The sequence below is a fragment of the Ruditapes philippinarum genome, unplaced genomic scaffold, assembly GCF_026571515.1.
Source record: "Ruditapes philippinarum isolate M1 unplaced genomic scaffold, ASM2657151v2 ctg14197_1_1_1_1, whole genome shotgun sequence".
Taxonomy (NCBI): Eukaryota; Metazoa; Mollusca; class Bivalvia; order Venerida; family Veneridae; genus Ruditapes; species Ruditapes philippinarum.
Window position 1 is genome coordinate 301 of NW_026863031.1, and position 22550 is coordinate 22850.

Consider the following 22550-nt stretch of genomic DNA (forward strand, 5'->3'; position numbering starts at 1 on the left):
TTCTTTTTGTACACAAATTTTTTGACTGCTTGACACTAATATCAAGTGACTCAAAATGCAATACCAAATCAGGGTTTTTTTTTCGGTCCAGTAAAATCCTAGTTTTTGGCCAGTAAAAATTCTCAGTTTACAGGAACCTACTGTCCAGTTAAAACGTCAGAAGTCTTTTCGCATAGACTGCTACATGCTATCTCCCCTAAATAGTGAACAGTTCTGAACCGTCACATAATCCCCTGCCTATATTGGGAAATTCGTCTCGAATGCCTAAATGGGTACAGAGAATAATGTGAAATTGACTCAAAAGATTTTTTATAAAGAATATTAAGATAACTAAGCTTGAAAAATACATGAAATTTTGGTACTTCATTCAAATCTTTAAATAAAATATTGTTTATTTCTCTGCCTGCTTCACCCCCCAAAAAAAAAAATATTGTTGATTCCCCATCTGCTCCCAACCACAAAAAAAAGAATCTGAAATATTTTTATTTCCCTGCTTACTTCCAATTGAGGAAAAATTGTTTTCACTGCCTTGCTTCTGATTCCAAAAAGATTAAAATATTGTTTTTGTTTCCCCCATAGAATTATATATAGATTCTTTTTTTCAATTTCAGTTAATACTTTGAAAGTAGGGAACTATAGTCCTTATGGAAACTGTACAGAAAAATTTGTTGATGGGCTTCAAATGATGATAATGGTACTAAGCTGAATGAAATACAAGACACAGCTAAGGACCTTGGTGATGATAAGGGTGATTTGAATCAAAACAGATGTTGGGGAGAATGAAAGTAACAAAATCAAAAGAAAACTGAAAGAAGTTTGAGTTTTTGGTAGGTAGTATTAAAGAAACTAAATCTTGATGGTCCCGAAATGCACTCTCAATATTCTATTCTTAAGAAATGGGTAATCCAAATGATGAAAAGTGAAAGGGCCCTAATGAAAAATTGCTGCTGTATTGTTCTTTAACTGATAAAGAAGTATGTCCCTTTTGTTTGTGGTAAATGTTCAGAACAAGTTTGACAAAGTTATCTGCCTTCTATGCTCATTTGAAAACACATGACAATTTTGATGTTATTTCTCAGATGAATAAGAAGAATGAAATGTTAGAAAGCCACTGAATTGTAAAGGATAAAAGTGAACGAGAATGTAATTTAAATGTGGTATTTTGCCAAATGACTTCCCTTCTATGAGTTTACTACATGAACATATGGTTGAAGAAGAGAATATGCCTGATTATAAATTACAGTAATGCCTGATCATACAGCAAGACCAGACTCTGCTGCTACATCAAAAAGTGTCTCTGATTACAAACCGAAAAATCTGAAAGTATTGTAGGTTTTTCATCTTCAAACATTGTAGAAACAAAAGAAAAAGAAAACCTCTAGAATCTCCATTTTAAATGAAGGTGATGAAAGTGTTAGGTCTGATTCTAAAAAAAGAAAAAGGTGTCAAGAAAGGGAATCTTAGAATATGAAGAGAAAGAAATGGTTTTCAGCCGTGGTTTAAAACTCCTGGATCAAGTGGAAACTCTGTTGCTTTAAACTAGATCGCAAGTAGAAGAGTGAGTGAAAGGGATCTCGGAAACGTGTCGATTATAAAGCACTTGCAGGATATGGATCAACAAACAATGACTCTGATGATTATGATGAAAATGATGATGATAATGATGATGTTTTGAGAAGTCATCTAGACAATGCCATACTGACACCTCTTCAAAAAAAGAACAAGTTAAATGATGATGATGATGATGATGATGATGATAGTACAAAGAAAGAATTGCGAAGTCTCCAGACTTGTGAACAAAAATGAACAAGGTAGACACAAATAAACCAGAAGAATGAAGTAGATAAAGATGTTAGATATGAATAAGATAAGAAAGAGTAAAACTAAGATACATGTAACTTCAAACAAAATCAAAGTTGTTTCAATGGAAAATGATAAAAAAACTGAGAAAATGTACCTAAAGATTCTATAAAGAATAGCCTGGAGAATAAGATGAGCTTAGAGGTAAACCAATCAGGATCCCCAAAATAAAGAAAAGAAACAGTTAGTAGTGAGGATGAAAAGGAGACAAGTTGAATTTTGTTGGAAAACAAAAATTCAGAAAAGGAAGAACTTTGCCCTTTAAACCTGAATGGAAACTTAATATTGATACTAACTCTGACTCTGAAATCATGTATAAAATTGAGGTAGAATTCAGATTATGAGAACAATGCATCAGATGATGATAGTGATGATGATTTTATGGAAGAGAAAGATTATGAAGATGATGAAGTGAATGATCCCCCGCAACTTTAATGCCTGAGTTAGAGACAAAAGATAAAGATGGTAATGTGATTGTGTCATTGATGGATACAAAGTAACCCGGAGGAGTATTTGAAGAAGTTTAACGGGAAGAAGCGGGAGTATTACTAGGACAAGAAATGGTGGCCAGCTTCTTTAAGAATTGTTTGTATCCGTGCTCAATTTGCGGACGTTACTATTTATGGAAAGCTCTGAAGAAGCACATGTATGCACATGTGAAGGTGAAATTGGTCGAGTGTTCACAGTGTGGGAAGAAATACAAAAAGTGACAGACATCTTAAAGATCACATACGATCTGTCCATGCCATGAAGAAATTCAGCTGCCCCAAATGTGACAGTATTCTGAAAGGGAACAGCCAGAGTTTTGAGAAACATGTAAACAATGCACATCTTGAAGAAAGAGATAACAGTGGCATTGGACGAGGGTGGAGAAGAAAGAGGTTTCTGAGGAAGAGTATATCAAATGGAAAGGCCAGCAAGAATATGTAGCAAGTGAAGCCATAAAAAGAAGAAAGAAGACAAAGTGCAGAAAGATTTGGAGAAAGGCAAAGTGTGGAAGATGGGATCGATATTAGCCTACTGAAAGACGGTCCTTTGTATGGTCAGCACATTGTTGTTACAAGCTGATGTGGTCGGCACGACCAAAAACCAAATTTTGTAAAATCTGTAAACGAAACTTTCCAACACATGAGAGTTTGGTACAGCATGTTTTTAGAGCATAATGATGAAAAACAATATAGTTGCGGTATCTGTAAAAGGTTTTTTTCAAACCAGGAACATGTTGATACTCACATGGTGAATGTCCATGGTGAAAGGGACATAGCTTGTTGATATATGCGGGGAGAGATTAAAGAAGTTCATATGCATTGTGGTCGCACAAAGGAAAGCACTTGATGAAGAAGGATGAGTATTATTCCGAGGAAATTTGTTCAAAAGTTACAAGAAGAGATTGCACAGAGAAAGGCGAGGAAAAAGGCAAGGCGTTTGAAAGAGAGCTCAAAGGTTTGACAAAACTTTGTTAAAATATTTAACTTATGGTTAGTGATCTACTAAATGGAAATGAACTATTGATTTATAAGAGGCTTCACTTAAAAAAAATAGGTTTTGTTTATTTTTTTTTCCTATAAACTTTTTTTTTATATGTTTAAACCTGCATTTACTTCTTCAACATTTATAATATTATTCCTGTCTTTATATTGTCTGTATTATAAAACTCTATAAAGTACTTACAAATTAATTTTATACTGACACTTGAAGTGACTTTTCTTCAAATATTTGATTTTTTCTTAAAAATGCTTTGCTAAGATTGTTCATAAAGCTATAGTTTCACTAATGTTTTATTTTTTTAGAAGTGCGAGATATGTGGTATGGTGGTGCTGCGTATCAGGTATAAACGTCATCTAGAAGTGCACAATACTACCAAAGACTGGCAGTGCGAAATTTGTCATAATTATTACAAGACGAGGCGCTACCTCACAGATCATATGAAGAAGACTCATAATGCTACAAAAATACCATGCGATATATGCGGATTAAAGTTTAAAGGTAAGCTTGCGGTGAACACTTGATGAAACTCTGAAAGTCAGGCTTCAACATTAGTGGTGGTCCTTTAGTCCGAGACCACCTTGATTTTGGCAAGGACCACGTAATTTTAAAAGCCACTGGTCCGTCGGACCACTTGAATTTTTATGGTTGGTGCAAGGCTCAATGGGAGAATGGCGATTTGTGTCAAAAACATGTTATATACATTTTTTTTAAATCATTTGTTCGAGGTACATGTATATAGTTCATTAATCTCTGATTAGTTAAAGACGTTCCTAAATCATCAATAACTTTCATTTTAAGTCATTCAAATTTTGTGATAATAATTTAGGTACAAAATTCATTTAAATGATGTTAGTAATTATGCATCGTCAGATACCCACGACGGTAATTATGATACCGTACTAGTAATGTATAGGATATCTTTCAGATACTTGAATAATGGCAGCAAACTAAAATAACATGAAACAAATACATCTAATAATTTGTTGCTACTTATCTTTACAATGTATTTTAACTGTTTAACGATAATAGATCTATTTCTTCCAGAGATAAAATTACTTTTAAAATTTAAAATTACTCAATGTCCAAAAAAAATGTCAACAAGGTAAAAAAATCTGTATTCATAATGAATCAGTGAGAAAAATAAGCTAAACTATAGTTATATTGTCATTATTTTTTTATCCTTTAGATATTTCCTTTCAAAAACAAGAATAAGATATTTTATTTATCTTGTTTATCAGTCTTCTTAAAAATGTTATCTTATAATTTATAAAATACATGTAATTTTTATCATTGGATAAATTTTATAGAACGTTAGTCCTTGAATTTCAAGGAATTTATATTTATTATTTGGATTTCTTAAACAGACCCAAAATTGGGTTCATTATTCTTCCCTAAAACTTAATTTGAGGGAGAGATTTTACTTCAATTATTTTAAAGAATTTAAACATAAATAAAGTTTGTGTAATTTTTTGCGAATGAAATAAATAAAATAAAACCCAAAATAACATTACAATAAAAAATCCTTATCTAGTGACTTCTATCTCTTCCCCTTTAATATTCTGATTAGATAAAATTATTTACATTATTCTGAAGTAATTATCTCCTTGTTTTTTTTTTTTAAAAGGTCAATTTAATACATATTTTGTTTCATCAATTTAAGCATATATTTTTCTAAATTTGCAGTAAAATGTTACAATAATAATAACTGACCAAGGACCACCTAAAGTTCAAATCTAGTGGTCCGGCTTACCACTTGCTGAAAAAGTTAGTGTCGAGGCCTGGAAGGTTCATTGAATGTTTTTCTTACAAATGAAATTTTATAAAGTGGTCATTAAGAAATTTTGTTAACAATGATGTGTTTCATGATATTATATTTTAAGAATTATATGGGGCAGCCTTGATGCAGTGGTGAAGGTCACCTAACTTTAACAACCACTTGCCTTTTATCCTGCTACTGTTTATATAATCAGCTGGATAAACCTTGCCAGATAAACTTCCAGTCATTACGTCATATGATGACATCACATAAATCAAATACATGGTTGATGTTGGAATAGGAGAAGGTTTATCTGGTTTGCTGCGAAAGTGAATCTTAGCTCGCCAAAGCTCACCAAGATAAACCTTCTCCATCCTTACATCAGCCATGTATTCTCTGTTTACCTCTTTAGGTTCTAATTCCACTATTTTGATGTGGGGAAGCTATCCAGTTAGCTTAGTAAAAAGGAATGTTTTTATTGTGCCCCCACTTTAGTGGCGGGCATTTAGATTTACCCTTGTCCTTCCGTATGTCCGTTCACTTTTGTGTCGCACGTAACTCAAAAAGTATTTGACCTAGAGTCATGAAATTTTACAGGAATGTTGATCAGCATGTGTAGTTGTGCACCTGGGTATTTTCGTCTGGATATTTTTAGTATTTTTAGAGTTATTGCCCTTGACTTAGTAAAATTTTGCAATTTTCATCTTGTGTCGCATGTTACTCAAAAAGTATTTGACCTAGAGTCATGAAACTTTACAGGAATGTTGATCAGCATGTGTTGTTGTGCACCTGGGTATTTTCGTCTGGATATTTTTAGTATTTTTAGAGTTATTGCCCTTGACTTAGTAAAATTTTGCAATTTTCAACTTGTGTCGCATGTAACTCAAAAAGGATTTGACCTAGTCATAAAATTTTACAGGAATGTTGATCAGCATGTGTAGTTGTGCACCTGGGTATTTTCGTCTGGATATTTTTAGTATTTTTAGAGTTATTGCCCTTGACTTACTAAAAGATTTTTAGTTTTCAAAAACTATTTGACCTAGAGTCATAAGATTGACAGAACAGTGGCGCGGTGGGGGCACCTGTGTCCTATGGACACATTTCTAGTTAATATATTTTTATATTGTAGGAAAAACTTACCTAGAGATTCATAGGCAGACACACGGACCAAAAGACAAACATTGTCCAATTTGTGGTAAAGGATTCACAACTATGATGTACCTCAAAACTCACCAGCTTACACATGAAGGTTGTACTTTCATTTCTATGTATCCTAGCAACCATAATGACTTGTCACCGCCAGTGAAAAGCTAGGCCAGCCTGCATATGACTTAAGCTATCCTCAACGAAAAGGCAAAACAAAATAAAAATGACCTGTTCTATAACATTTGCTGATTTTTACTATTACTATGTATTATAATGTAATTTATATTTCACCGGTTTGAGGTATTCTCATTATTATACAGATTTATTGTATACAGGTTTGAGCCATGGTTAACTTCGAGGATTTAGACTGGTTTGAACCAGATTTCTACAAGATTTCTTCACGAGCTTATATAATAACAAGTTAAAGTTATTCCAATACATATACAATCATTGTATTATTGAATCTTAACATACTCTTTGTAAACAAATTTATTTTATCTTACCTGATTAAGTATCATATTGTATTCTGTGTTATTGTGAGCATGTGATCATTATTTTGTTTATCTATTTGATGTTCTATGTACAAATCTTAAATAAAATGTCTGTTCTGTTCATATTTGATTGATATGTTATTTATGTATTTCAGAGAAAAAGAGATTCCGTTGTGACCAATGCATGGCCGCCTTTAGCCATAAACAGCGATTAGCCATCCATATGGTAGAGGTTCACGGAGAAGGAGCCAGTCGACCGTGCAAGTACTGTGGTGATTTATTCCCATCACGACAGAAGGCTCGAAGACACGAAAGAGTTATCCACGAAGGTTTCACCGTTCCGACTAAACTTAAGAAAAAGACCAATTACTATAATGTTGTTAATATTGATAACACCGACAATGAATCTTTAGAACGTAAAATCGTGAGGCTGATGCCTAATACGTCAGGATATGTATCCGTGCCTGGCGGGATGATTAAAGTACCGATCGCAACAAATATACAAGATACGGCACTGGTAGTGAATGATACAATTCCTGTTTCCGGGGATGTTGATGCGTCGGATATGAACAGTGACAGTCAATTTATCAAACTTGAGAACGGTAACGAATACAAAGTGATGATCGAAAAAGACGGGACAGAAGATTCATTAGAATTCGTGGAATTGACGGAAGAGGAACAGAACGTTATCATTCAGGAAGCGGATAATATAATATCACATGGTGATCCTTTGACAGAAGAACAGACCGATAATGTAGAACAAATTTTGGAAATTCCCGAAAATGCGGAACAGTGTCAAATTCTTTTGTATCCCGATGGGACATTTAAACTGCTGAACGTTGTCGATAAACCACATTTAAGTTAATAAATAAGTTGATTTGTTTTTGGAAATTCTTTAGTATTTTTTAAAAGTGCAGAGCATGAGTGTAAAAGATATAAAGAAAAATCTCTCTTCAAAATCAGATATATGCCCTATTTACTAAAAGAAAAAGAACAACAAGTTTTTATTTAACATTGTATATCCAATTGTTTTTGCATCGAAACTACATTTTGTATTTAAAACTAAAATGGCAGCATTTAACTATAATAATGATTTCATGAAATCTGTACTTGGTGTTTGATATACTTCACTATATCTTTCAATGTATAAAACTGGAACTAAATTTCTATATTTCACTCAGTTTCAGTGTGAGATGACTTATATTTCACTGATAGTTACATTTGACTATCTTATTGAAAAGAATTAGGTATTAAATTTTATTTGCATGGCTTTCAGTCGGAGATGACCATTTTTGAATTCAAATTCCTTAAAACCATAATGCTTAATGCTAGTATTAAATTTATGGATTGTTAAATATCAAATCTTTGAGCAGAAACCAACTATTAAAGGGACTCCACCAAGGGTTTTTGACATGATGGGAATGGAAATGATTTTTTGAGATTAATGTTCCATTTGAAACAGGTTTACACTAATAATTTGTGTGCAAAATTTTAGATCATTGGCTCACACCAGTTTTTTTTCAGGATAATCATTCTAACTAAGACAAATGACCCAAAATTGAAAAACATTGCAACGCTTTGCTGCAATGCTGTTATTCAGATCAGGCTAAGAATATTACAAAAATTTAATTTTCGAGTATATTTCTTTATCATCCTTTGCATATCTTTCTGATTTAGTTAACTGCCCCAGCTCATCTTTGTAAATAAAACTTAAAATTTATATTTTCAGGCTTTTGGACTTTCAGTGGAGTTCCTTTAATATTGATGTTAATTGAGTTATGATTGTGGTTCATTTATGTTGCATTATGATTTTGTTACAATGATGTAATACAGGTACATTTGTTATTCATTCATCATTTGATTACCATGTTGCATTTTGTCCGAATTAAATGTTAAGTTATTTCCAGTATTTCACTTACCAATGAATTTGCATGTTGTGCTCTGCCAAAATAATGTTTTGTTAATTGAATTATTCTATTCATTAATAAATTGCCATGTTTTGTTTTAAGTTTTTTTCTTTTCAATTGAATCTGAGTCTTTATGGATCTGGAATATTATGTAAATACTAATATTTTGCTAAAAACCAAACGATACTGTTTAAATGGGGGTACCTCTATATGCTATATAAACCATTTATTTGAGTCGCCAAATGATGACTTACTTTCTATTTTTAATACATGTACAAATAAATAATGTTTAGGGCTCATCACGAATGGGTCTGCACACATTTTCTGCATTGTATCCCCATTTTTTACCAAAAATGTATTATGTCCGAGCAATATTTTGCACGGTAATGCTGTGTGGAGGGTTGTAAACACCCATTGTCCTTTTCTTAATTTGGAAAAAAACACTAAAATTTATAAAATCCATGATTACAGGCAATGATTAAGAAATTTTGTTAGACAATAAGGTCATTTCGATTAAACAGTAAAATAAACATTTTTGAATGAAAATCGAAACGAATCTGTTTAAACGCTTACCGTTTGGGCCTTAGTTATCACCACAATTTTTCTGAATCTGGTATATTCAATTATGGCAATTTTTTGAGTCTGGTATATTCAATCATGGCAATATTTCTGAATTTGATATATTGCATCATGGCAATCCTTCTGAAATACATGTAATGGCAATCTTTCTGAATCTGGTTTAACTAATCATGGCAATCTAACTGAATCTTGTATATGCAATTATGGCAATTTTTATGAGCCTGGTATATTCAATCATGGCAATCTGTCTAAATCCGGTATAATTGCAATCTTTCTGAATCTGAATCATGGCAATCTTTCTGAGTCTGGAATATTCAATCATGACAATCTTTCTGAATCTGGTATATTCAATCATGGCAATCTTTCTTAATCTGGTATATTCAAGCATGGCAATATTTCTGAATCTGGTATAATCAATAATGGCAATCTTTCTGAATCTTGTATATTCAATTTTTGCAATTTTTATGAGCCTGGTATATTCAATCATGACAATCTTTCTTAATCTGGTATATTCAATCATGGCAATTATTCTTAGTCTGGTATATTCAATCATGTCAATCTTTCTGAATCTGGTATATTCAATCATGTCAATCTTTCTGAATCTGGTATATTAAATCATTCTTAGTCTGGTATATCAAATCATTCTTAGTCTGGTATATTCAATCATGGCAATTTATTCTGAATCTGGTATATTCAATCATGGCAATCTTTCTAAATTTGGTATTTTCAATTATGGCAATCTTTCTGACTCTAGCATATTCAATCATTGTCATCTGGTATAATCAATCATGGACATTGGTAAGTATTGAGATTGGGGAGATGTGGCCTTGTTGATAAAATATGTGCCTCACAACCAAAAGGTCAGGGCTACAAGTCCTTTTATGGTCATGAAATCCTATATTTCCTCATATATAATACCTGTACTTAGTTCTGGGAAGCAAAATTTTTAAGTGGTTCAAATAAAATTTCATTACTATAGGGCTAAAATGAATGTTTAAATTAAATCGTGAGATGACTTGAAATCTGTTTACTTCTCCTCAGAATTAATATTTATAATTATAAACGGAAATTGATTCCTGTCTGTGCCTTACCGCAGTACACTTATTTATGTACAACATTACCCCATTTAAGGTATCACTAAAAAGTAACTGCCAAAAAACTACAACTTTTTAAAATGAAGTAATTAGTGATTTTAATAGCACATCATGAGCATGTTGTGCTGTGGTAAGCTAAATACTAAATATATAATTTGGATTATATTTTTTCACTGTTTTTGGTTGGGTTTTAATTCATACCAACACTAAATACATGTAGGTAATATGATGACTTTCCAACTTTACTGGTGGAGGGAGATCTCAAGTGCCCCTTAGTACTTTTGGGCACCTGGCACCAGAGTAGAACCACTGACATTCCGTAAGCTAGCTGGACAGCTTTCTCACATGAAAGAATCCAAAGTCCCTGTCGGGATTCAAACCAACAGTGAAGAGGGGCAAGTTGTTTGAGTCAATGACTTTAACCACTCGACCATGGACCTGGAAAAACATTGCATATAGGGAGATCACCAAGGACACTTGATACTTCAATGAGTTGAAGGGTAATTTGCCACATAATCTAACTCAAATGGAACAAATACTAGTATCATTGTAAACAAAAATCATATATTATAGTACCATTGTAAACAAAAATTCATATAATATATACATCTTTTGAAATAAATTACTATATGTAATTCGACATGACAGCGAAAAAAATGATAATGTCACTTTAAGATAAATGTACATGCATAAATCAAATTCAGGTACATTGTATGTCTTGGTAATTTCTAAGACCCAGTGAACCCAGTGTATTTTTTTCATCTCCCACGTTAAAGGAACTCCACTGAGGTTTATGAGCCTAAAAACATAAAAATTTAATTTTTCACATAGATTAGCATGAGCACTCAAAACAGAAATATAAATAAATTATAATTAAGAAATACATTGAAAATCATATGTTTGTGCTATTCTCAGTTCGATTTGACTGAAAAGCGTTTAAACGCTTTTCAATTTTGGGTCATTTTTCACTATTTTAATAATTATTCTGGAAAAACAGAGCGAGCTAATGATCTGAAATTTTGTACATAGGTTATTAGTATAGGTCTACATCAGATGGAGTAATAATCCCAAAAAATTATTTCCAGTCCCGTCATGTCAAAAAACCTCAGTGGAGTCCCTTTAATATTAGACTGTTTCGGTAATCCAACAAACACATTTGCCTTAGTCTGTGCCAATATTTTATAAAGAGGTGGGTTGCTAGAAAATTGAAACTGTAAATTAGCAGCAATGCAAGGTCTGAAATTTTTTACAGGTACCACTCAGTGTTTCTCAGAGTTAATCTTTACTGAATATCACAAATTGTCACATCATAGCAGTAACAGGTTAACTCCTTATATAATTTTAAAGGAGTTAAACTTTTACAGCACTAAGGTGATGAAATGGCCTTTTGTATCATTCCAATCTTGTCAGAACTTGTTTTTTGTAGGTAAAATATCAAGATACTTACTAACTAAATAGCAAATAGTAAAGACCATGATCGGACGGCATGGATATATCAGCTGATCTTGGTCTGCACTATTTGCATGGATAGATTTAGTAATTAGTAGGATAAATTCATAAATTTGTTTCAGTCATTCCAAAAACTTGGTAAAATGACATATTTTCAAGATTTTGGCCTTTATACATCTATATTTAGTATACATAAATACAAAATAGTAACATTTCATTATATGTAATCCTTAAATGAACTTGAGATGCTTGTGAAAGCAGCAAATCTTCCTTAACTTTTGACCCTTAACTAGCTGAAACTGAATAGTCATATTTTGGAACAGTCACCTCAATGTTTTATCAGATTTTAATATATAAAAAAATAATAATTGCACAGTGTAGAACCTGGTCAGACTGTACAAATGTGCAAAGACAAATTAACTTTGTTTCCAAGGTCAAAGGAACATGTGTCATTATTCAAAGAAATTTCACTTCTTCATAGCTGTCGTAAGAAAACTCCTTTTTTAAAGTATTCTCACCAAACTTACAGTTACTATAGTGTAACTTGTTTTTATATGTATTCAAAGCAGCCTGGTCCAAACATGCGTTGAAGTCAGCTTTATAACCAAATGCAATATGGGAAGGTTTAGTGCCAGTACAAAAGTGACAATAATTAATGGCAAACCAAAGCGCTAAAACCGAATGAGTATTTAACACCGGTCTCCCTCTCTCGCGGAATAACTTCATCTGCGTACTTTCGTATAACAAATCATTGTCGGGGTCGTACATAAATATTTTTACGATGTCTTTGGAAATAATAATGGTAGGAACAACTCCGATGTTTTTCACAAAAGAAGAAACAATAGTTTGTGCAACTATCTGTGAGTACATAGTTTCAATGTTATGTTTCTTTATTTCGAACCCTGGGTTTCTCTCTTCCATAAATTGTTCGTAATCTTCCGGAGCATTGCATACCACCACGTTTGTACCAAGTAAAATGTCTACACTGCCATGCCAGACACTTTCATGCCCTGAAATGAATTAAAGAAGAGTTGTAATCATTAATGAATTTGGAAATCACTTTGTTCCCCATTAAATTCTGTTTCTATTCTAAAAACAAAAGATATTTTTCATACAAAACAACTGTAAACTGTATCAGGCATTATCCGCATAAAATGATACAAAATTCACAGGTTCTCATTTCCAATACTTACAACTTGTTTTAAAATTATATGAAGGATCGGACCAAAACACTACTTGAAACTTTTTAAGAAGAGATGAGTTGTTTAAAGGGCATAGCTTGGTCAGTTTAAAAGTTATCTAAGGCCCTTGTATTTCACAGTTTGAAGGGAGAGTGGGTCCACAAAATGTTGTCTTAGGATTACTTTTAATCTAGATGCAAAATAACGTGTTGCATATTTGTAATCATTATTCTGATTTTTGGAAAAAGAATGTGGTATAGTGGAACTATAGCAGATCCTCAAGACATTCACACTGACCTATATTGTATCTATAATTATCAAGATGTCTGGACTGTAAAATGTAGCCTATATAACACTTGTTCACAACATGACAAGGTCATTATTGTATTTTGTTATACAATGTTCTGTACCCACCTATACTGGTATCCCCCATCACCACTGGAATTTTACAGCCACAGGGACAAGATTTTATTCCTGTCGAGTAATCTCCATCGCTTAACAGCATAGAGTCCATTAAAGCCAGGGGACGAAGAACATGTGTTCCGAAGAGTGCGGCCCATTCAGTATCTGTGCAGTTTTGATGTTTCTCCAGTATCCTACTCGCATCTGTAAAAGCATATAAAATTTATAAATAAGCATAACTATTTTACAAGCTGTAATTCTTCTTTAACAGCAATAGTACATGTATTCCTTCTAAGCTTGAAAATGAAGAAATTACTCTTAACTACCAAAAGCCAAAATGAATATCATCTGGGACATAACATGCAAACATATGATAAGAGGAAGATTTCATTCACAAAAATACAAATAATATACATCACATAGTTATGAGTCTTGGATGTATATCAAAGAATTTTGTTAAGTTCATAATGGGTAGAATTTCATTCAAAATCCATGCCAGTTTTCTGATGCATGGGTTTTGTAAAGTGACCATCAACAGACTTCCTGAAATACGTCAGCCCAACGGACATGAACGCCATAATTTCACAAGGTCCGACGAGTTTTAAGCTAAAGTCGTTCCGACTGTCTGATAGTTTTTATGGGGCAAGGGAGTCTAATATTGATGAATTCCTTGTTCGTTGCAAGCGAGATTAGTCTTCCCTGAAATCGCGTTATATAAAATTTATTTTCATTGGTTGATATTGGGAAATAGACCAATGGCTGATACCCATACAATTGGCATTTACAGTAAACAATTTAAAATGGCATTTCTAAAGTATTATGAAGGCGCATTGCCTGGAAAAAAGAGGAAATTAACACCGTCAGAAAGAAGTGAAAAGAAAATAAAAAGTAAGAAAAAAACAGGCCAGATAGAAAATTTAACGAAAAATGGAAGAAAGGGCAAGAATGGCTAATTTGTGACAATGTAAAAAACGAAATGCGCTGTTCCTCATGTAAAAATTAAACACGATAGATTTAATTAGGAATAACACATTTATTAATGGATGTACAAATTTCGCGTTACAGCTGTCGAAGATCATGAAATATCAGCTATTCACAAAAACATATGAATCTGTCTGTGCAAGACAGAAAACTTCGATTGAGAAAATTCAGTCAGCTGCTGGAAAGACATTACAAACATTAAAGACTGTCAGTGAATTATCAGATGTTTCATTTGACAGTGAAGTTGACTTCCTGTGTGATAAGGATGCAGATCCAGATCAGGAGAATGAATGTTTAGACTGTGTCGGTCTGGTTTTTTGTCGGTTGGACAAAATTTAAGGGATTGTAAGACTGAATGTCTGACACTTTATTCAAACTTTCGGAAAGTCTGCATTAATTGTAATTCCAAAAGCACGAATTAAGTTTCAAGTGAATACTTACAGCAGTTTTATGAAAGATAAATGTTGTAAGCCAAAACTTAAATTTATAAAAAAAATCTAAATTCACAAATTCAAAGGGCCATACATGTAATTCAGTAAAAATCAATGTTAGTGATATTGGCCTTTGATAATGATCTCCATTTATGATCCCATTAATTAAGTAATGAAGATTAATATTGCACTAAGAATTTTTCAAGTTTAAAGAGGGCCATAATTCAGATAAAATCCAAAAGAGTTATGCAACTTATGGGCCTTGCACAGTGACTGCTGGTTATGATCCCACAAACATACATTATTCTTAAGTGAATACCTTTAAAAATTAATTGTTATAAATAGTAATATTCATTGAATGTCCAATAATATTCATGAAGGGCCATGATTCAGTCAAAATCCATGACAGAGTTATATGCCTTGGACAGTAACCTCTGGTTATAAACCTAAAATGATGTATTAAGTTTCAAGTGAATACCTTCAGTAGTTTTAAATACAAAACTTAACCAAGAATTTTATATTATGATCAAAAAGAGCCATTTATGTCAAATTCTAGGTAGGAGATATAGGCCTTGGACAACAACCACCTAGCCCAGTCCTTTTATGCTCCCAAAATGTGTGTGAGTAACAAGAAAATATCATTAGTGCCTGGTGGTTGATGTTGCATACAAAACTTTAAAATTAAAGTGCTATGCCGAGGGCCAGATCTATGAAGAGTCATGTTCAGCCCTGTATTCATTCTTCTGTTATGAGTCCTGTTCAAACAAGATTTAATGAATAAGTGTTTGACTTATTCAATCGGAACTGTCTTATAGCGAGCTCGAAGAGCTGGCCCAAAGGGCCTGCTCGCACAGCGAGCTTTATGATTACGAGAGTACCTGCTAGATAGTGATGGTTTTGAAAATTTCATCCGAAGTACTGAATTGACACCAGTGATTTTACTAATTTAATTGGGAAGAGGCCTTAGCCACTTGATTTTGGGAAAAAATATCGCTAAAATTGCTAATTTAATTGGGATAAAAAAATCAGGTTTAAGTTCAGATTTTTGGGAAAACTGCATGATTTTAAAGAAAATTGCAATTGGGAAGAGGCCGTTTATCAGAGTCTGTTATATAAGCAGGAAAATCACTGGACACATTGCACTTTTTCGAATTATAAGATAACGATGAAAGCCGAGGTATTCTGATTGAAAATGGAAGCGTAGACTGGTGTCCTGCGCACTTATATGCGAACCATAATAGGACAGGGAACCAGAATAAACTGAAGCAGTGAATAAAGTACCGAATGACAATTTTAAAACGGAAAATATAAAGTAAAAATGAACGATTATTTTACACTATTTCACGGTAAAAGTAAATCGAGCTCGCTTTGAGGCTGTGCCTTTTTTATATTACAATTAGGGATATGATTGACTTCAAGCTTGATCATCGTGACTATCTAATTTAGGGCTTGACTGGCCTGTAGCAGGTTACCTTATTAGGCTACCTTAAAAGCTCACCATTTATTGTGTCCAGAAACTGAATAAGCTTTTCACACAACTTGATCAACATCGTGTTGAATATAGCATTAACATCTTTACAGTTATTTAATATTTGTCGCAATAATTCAACATTAAATAAATCAGAAAAGCGCACTCTTGTTCACCATACACCATCATCTTCATTTCACGGCGTCTCAACGCCGTGATATTGTGATGGGTAGTTTTCGGTAGCATGGGCAAAAGTCACGTGACAAAATTCCTTTCGATTTCTGCAGCCGACATTTTATTGGCTTTTTACGCAATCATTGTACAGCCCATTTCCGTGAAAAGTTACATAGAAACATTTTCCTTTCAAATCATATACATTACAGTATTTTTATCAACACGCGAAATATCAGCGTGATATATTTACACAATTTCGCAAATCCTTTCGACACACTTGAGAAGTTTGAATACTAAAACCCGGATTTCGAATATCGTTGTGGTCTACATTGATGTGGTATCCATTCGTTCATTCATTTATATATTTTCAAAATTTTTCTACAAGAAGAAAGTTCACCTGCCAATTAATATAAGGATAGGTAATGGACTGTTATAAACGATTATCCTATTAATTTTATATATTACGTTTATCTGTTGCATAGAATGGGTGTTTTTACAAGGTGTACCAGTATCCGGATGTTGAAAGCTATCCGATTTTCTGCAAAAACTGCTGTAACACGGCCATCTATCTTTTTATGAATACTTTACCATGAATTTGCATGGCTTAATAAAACTGAGCCTGCAACATAATGAACATTTCTTAATTTTGATGTTTGGGGTGTTCTTTTGGGTTTCAGGTTTTCTCTATTTTAAGGGGAAGTAACTCATGTTTACTAAATTATCTGTTCGTTTCTGTCTATCTTAGGTTGAAGTTAGGTATTACTTACATTTTTGTTTAATAAAATTTACCAGTTGTAAGGTATTAATCAAAAGCATTAGAGGCCATGATGAGTGAATATTGATATATATTTTTTTTTACTGGCTTAAATACCATTATACCTTAGAGTTAGACCAGATTTTTCTAGTTTGTTCAGTTAGCACATATACTATAGGTATTCTGCTAGAGGAATATTCTAATCAATATGTGAAATTATTATTTTCTATGTGTTTGTATGTAAATTGCTCATAAAATAACCTTTGGTAAAAATGAAAAGGTAGAATATTTAAGCTATACATATGGGTGCTCATTTTAAACACTTGATATATATACAGTTAGTTTTATAGTAAAGTCTAATGAGGGACAGTATTTGTTACTGTAAGAGATATGCATTTAATGGTTAGAAACTCACACAACTTAATCTTTATTATATACTTTTTATTGAGATTTTTTTTTACTTTTATACTATACAATATCATGTACATTATAGTTTTCTTTCTACAAGATTATGAATTCCACCCAAACACCAATGTTAATAGGATGTTATATTTATTTTTAATGGAACCTGAGAATTATTTATGTAATGTTCATACAAGTGTATCATAGTATATGGATATAATGTGTATTTCTGTATTTAAAGACTTACAGTTATGATGGATGAGACTTGCATTTAAATTTATAAATGATAATACATGATCAGTCTACAGGTTAAAGATGTTTATACCCAGTGTTAGCTGGCTAATAATAGTATCTATAACAGAGTTTATATATTATAGTTTTCTTTCTACTAGATTTTGAATTCCATCCATTAGTACCAATGTTAATGTTAGGATTTCATATTTAATTAATAGAAACTGGGAATTATTAATGTTATGTGCATACATGTATATCTTAGTATATTGATATGATGAGATTTATAATATTTCTGAATTTAAAGAGTTACAGTTATGTCATTATTATTAAAGGGATGAGACTTTCATTTAAAGTTATAAATGATAATACATGCATTGATTGAAAATGTCCTGAATCTTGGATCCAGCAATATAATTGATAAAGTCTCAAAACAAATCATATTCTGAATAGTTACATTCTATTTTTTTTCTAACATGTGCATTATCAGTTTGAAATGGACAGCTTCTGCCTTATCTATTTGTAATGGAGGGACACCAGGTCTCAATCTCCAGGTCTCCAGAGTCAACCCGACAACATACTTTTCATAGAGTAGATTGTTACTTGCCCTTGAATAAATTTGTACACTAAATTATTTATAGTGGGTGATTTAATGTGCCACATGAAAACCAACAAAGTACAAAAAGTAACCAGGCGCCAGATGAAAACATGAAAATACAATCTACCACGAGTGGTTCGTTGGTTGCATAATTTTCATGTTTTCGCCCGGTGCCCTTGATGCAAAATACAAATCAGTCTTCATAAAATTTCTTATCATAGAAAATAGGTTTTTTTTTATCTGTACAAAAAATAGATATTGTACATGAATTAGCACAGTTATGTTCACTTTCAAATTGACCTGTTATAAATAATGGCACAACCAATAACTGTCTAAGCCCTTTTTAGTAAAAATAATTATACAATGGTATATAAATTGTTATCTTAATTAAGACTATATGAGTATGTAAGGTTTTTTTTTCTTATTTATTAATTAAGAATTATTTATCTGTTAATTTAAAAATCTAAATATTTGTCATGGTTTAGAACTGTTCACTATTTAGGGGAGAAAATGTGTAAGTGGCCAGATAGCTCAATCGCTACAGCCGCGGTACATTATTCTGTGGGTCACAGGTTTGAGTTATGGTGAAGCTGAAAGTTTTTCTCATCCTGTGACTGCATATAACCATGAGTTTAATTCACTATGCTCTGTAAACATCAGAAATTCAAGGACATTAATCAATATAGTGGAGAAATATGTTGTGGTTTAGAACAGTACTGTTTCATTATTTAAGAGAAAATGTGTAGCCGGCCGGATAGCTCAGTTGGTCTTCTGAAAGTCATGTGTTCGAGTCATGGTCAGGCAGTTTCAGTCAGGGTTTAGAAGTGGTTTTGCGACTGGCACATGTTTTATTCATTTAATAAAGTGCATTTAATTTGAAATGGACAAAGGCAGTATTGCATGATACTGTTAGATCTACAAAAGCATTTGATACAGTTGATCACACTATACTGCACATGAAGAAGTTCTTTTTCTTCTTCTTAATGGAACTTCAAGCATCTGCCATATGTAATGACATTCTTACATGGTTCAAGTTTTATCTCTGATAGCAGCTGGTTGATGTGGCTGGTACTCCTTCTACTTCTGCTCTGAGTACCTATGGTGTCCCCCTGATGTTCATTTTAGGTCCTCTTTTATGTCTAATATATGTCAATGACATGTCTGCAACCCTAAGCAATAAGCTTTATTATATGCACAGGTACAAGTATCAGACCTGGGAAGAAAAAATATGATTAGATTTTCTTCCCAGGTTCGATACTCGTGCATGTGATTATATGATGATGACTCAGGTATCCTTGTATCTGGTAAAATAAATCTTAAGATTGGTTAATTGACTATAAATTGTCTTTGCATCTTGGCAAGACAGTGTCTATTCTTTTTGGTTTAAGTTTCAACTTAAACTGGGCCTAGCCTCCAGGTCACATGAAATGGTACAGCTATAAAGTACACATCTTTTGTTAAGTATTTAGGTCAAATTCTTTTGGCGTCGCCCTTTGATGCTTTGCATCAATGCTTTTCTTGTTGCCTTTTTTGAATAATTTCATTTTCTTGCGCAATAAAACATTTTTTCCCTAAAATGAGACTTGGTTTTCCATATGCGTTTCACAGTAAGCATTTACCATACCAGGTTGTACAATAACTTAATTTGGTCCGTAAATCAGTCTTTTACACAAAGTCTTCTGAACTTCATTCAGAATTCATGTCTCATTATTGTGAGCAAAATTCTGAGTTTCCTTTAGCTATAAGCTGGAAAATGTTTAATTATCCCCCGCCGAAAAGGCGGTTGGGGATATAAAATTAGTCTTCGTCCGTCTGCCTGTCCTTCCTTCAGTCTGTCCTTCCATCCTCATTTTAGTCCGGACCATATATTAAAAAGTATTTGAGGTATCAACTTGAAACTTCATAGGTGGATAAATCATATTCAGTAGAAGTGCAGTGCACAACAATGATGATTCTACCCTACATAATTTTTCAGTTATTGCCCTTTGTTATTTTTCAAACTCAATTTTTGTCCAGAGCATAACTCAAAAAGCCTTTAAGATGGATAGATCTCACTCAGGAGGTGTGCAGTGCAAAAAAGTGATAACTCTACCCCTTCATAGTTTTTGAGTAATTGCCCTTTGTAATTTTGCATACTTTATTTTCCACCTGAGTGGAGCATAACTAAAAAATATCTTTGAGATGTCAACATGAACTTCATCGGTGGATTGATCTTATTGAGGAGGAATGTTGTGCGAAAGAATGATAACTGTACTGATTATAATTTTTTAGTTATTGACATTTGTTATTTTTCATACTTTTTGTATATCTCAAAAAGTGTTAGAGGTAGATCTTACTCAGGAGGTGATAACTCTACCCTTCATACATGTATTTTTTGAGTTATTGCCCTTTGTTATTTTTCATACTAAATTTTTCACCTGAGTGGAGCATATCTCAAAAAGTGTTAGAGGTAACACCTTGAAACTTCATAGGTGGATAGACCTCATTGAGGAGGAGTGCTGCACACAAGAGTGATAACCGAGCGTGCATTATTTTTCAGTTATTGCCCTTTGTTATTTTTCATACTTAATTTTTGTCCCAGAGTATAACTACAAAGGCCTTTGAGATATAACATGAACCATCATAGGTGGATAGATCTTACTCAGGAGGTGATAACTCTACCCTTCATATTTTTTGAGTTATTGCCCTTTGTTATTTTTCATACTAAATTTTTCACCTGAGTGGAGCATATTTCTAAAAAAGCTTGTGAAATGTCAACATAAAACTTCATAGGTGGATAAATCTTATTAAGGAGGAATGTTGTGCACAAAAATGATAACTTTACCCATTATAATTTTTGAGTTATAGCCCTCTGTTATTTTTCATACTTTTTGTCCGGAGCTTATTTCAAAAATTGTTAGAGGTTACAACTTCATAACTACAAAAGCCATTGAAATACCAACATGAAACTTCATAGGTAGATAGATCTCACTCAGGAGGTGTGCAGTGCAAAAGAGTGATGACTCTATCCTTCATAGTTTTTGAGTAATCGCCCTTTGTACTTTTTCATACTTAATTTTTCACCTGAGTGGAGCATAACTCATAAGGTCTTTGAGATGTCAACATGAAACTTCATTGGTGGATTGATCTTATTGAGGAGGAATGTTGAGCGCAAGAATGATACCCTTTATAATTTTTGAGTTATTGCCCTTTGTTATTTTTCAAACTTTTTGTCCGGAGCTTATCTCAAACAGTGTTAGAGGTATTAATGTGAAACTTCATAGGTGGATAAATCTCATTGGTGGAGGAGTGCGGCACACACCTACCGTGCATTATTTTTCAGGTATTGCCCTTTGTTAATTTTCATACTTAATTTCGTCCAGAGCATAACTACAAAAGCCTTTGAGATATCAACATGAAACTTCATATGTGGATAGATCTCACTCAAGAGGTATGCAGTACACAAGAATGATAAATTATTCTGCTCTACTACATATGCATGGCTCTTGTAACAAGTTACATTACAATACTTAAAACCTTCTTAACAAGTTAACCTGTCAATTAAACTCAATGCTATTTGGAGATACCTTAACATCATACTTAACTGTTTTGTTTTTTTTTTGTATTTTTTCTTTTTTTTCGCCGTGACAATCACATTGCTGCATTTCCCAGCAATTTTTTACTTGTCTTCTGTATTTCTGACTGCAGCGCACCATGCCTTTGAGGAATGACAGACTATTCTCTCCCTTTCCAGTTCCTCCCCCTGACGGTTCTCCCCCAAACCGTTTCCTCCCCTGACGGTTCTCTCCCAAATTTGGAATATGCAGACAGTTCTCCCCCAATTTTTTTTATATAAGTTACAACTAAAATTTCTTAATGAAGATTATGAAAAGAATATGTTAAATTAAGCGCATTTTATGTTTTATGTTTATCTGAACAGTGTTTTGTAAATTTAACACCTTTTTCAAGTATTTTAATCCTATCAACACCTTCATTGTGAGAGATTAAGATTAATGGACAGTGATTGATATACACCTGTAATTATGTAAAGGTCTAGTGATATTCATTCATTTGTAAAATAGCAAATAATGTGATAACAAATATGTTCTAGAAAATAAATAAGCAAGAACTGGTATGCAATTACATTTTGTATTTATACTTTTTTACAAAATTGATTAA

General features: G+C 32.8%; 2 protein-coding genes across 2 annotated transcripts; one reads left to right on the forward strand and one right to left on the reverse strand.

The window, feature by feature from the left end:
- The first annotated feature begins 3157 nt into the window (after positions 1-3157).
- LOC132720943 (zinc finger protein 582-like) lies at positions 3158-8749 on the forward strand. The gene is made up of 4 exons (XM_060705190.1): positions 3158-3303; positions 3651-3846; positions 6234-6353; positions 6897-8749. Exons 1-4 carry the CDS (start codon positions 3205-3207, stop codon positions 7604-7606), a joined length of 1125 nt encoding a protein of 374 aa, XP_060561173.1. The 5' UTR covers positions 3158-3204; the 3' UTR covers positions 7607-8749.
- Positions 8750-11140: 2391 nt separating this feature from the next.
- LOC132720944 (uncharacterized) lies at positions 11141-13443 on the reverse strand (the record flags this gene model as incomplete). The annotated part of the gene is given in 2 exon segments (XM_060705191.1): positions 11141-12780; positions 13366-13443. Coding segments are annotated over 2 exon segments (632 nt in total), but the record flags the coding sequence as incomplete, so codon positions are not given.
- Positions 13444-22550: the final 9107 nt, after the last annotated feature.

Coding starts and splice junctions, on each gene's coding strand:
- LOC132720943 (XM_060705190.1), top strand. CDS start 3,205: ATGAGTATTATTCCGAGGAAATTTGTTCAAAAGTTACAAGAAGAGATT. Junction 3,847..6,233: donor ATGCGGATTAAAGTTTAAAG/GTAAGCTTGCGG, acceptor TTTATATTGTAG/GAAAAACTTACCTAGAGATT. Junction 6,354..6,896: donor TCACCAGCTTACACATGAAG/GTTGTACTTTCA, acceptor TATGTATTTCAG/AGAAAAAGAGATTCCGTTGT.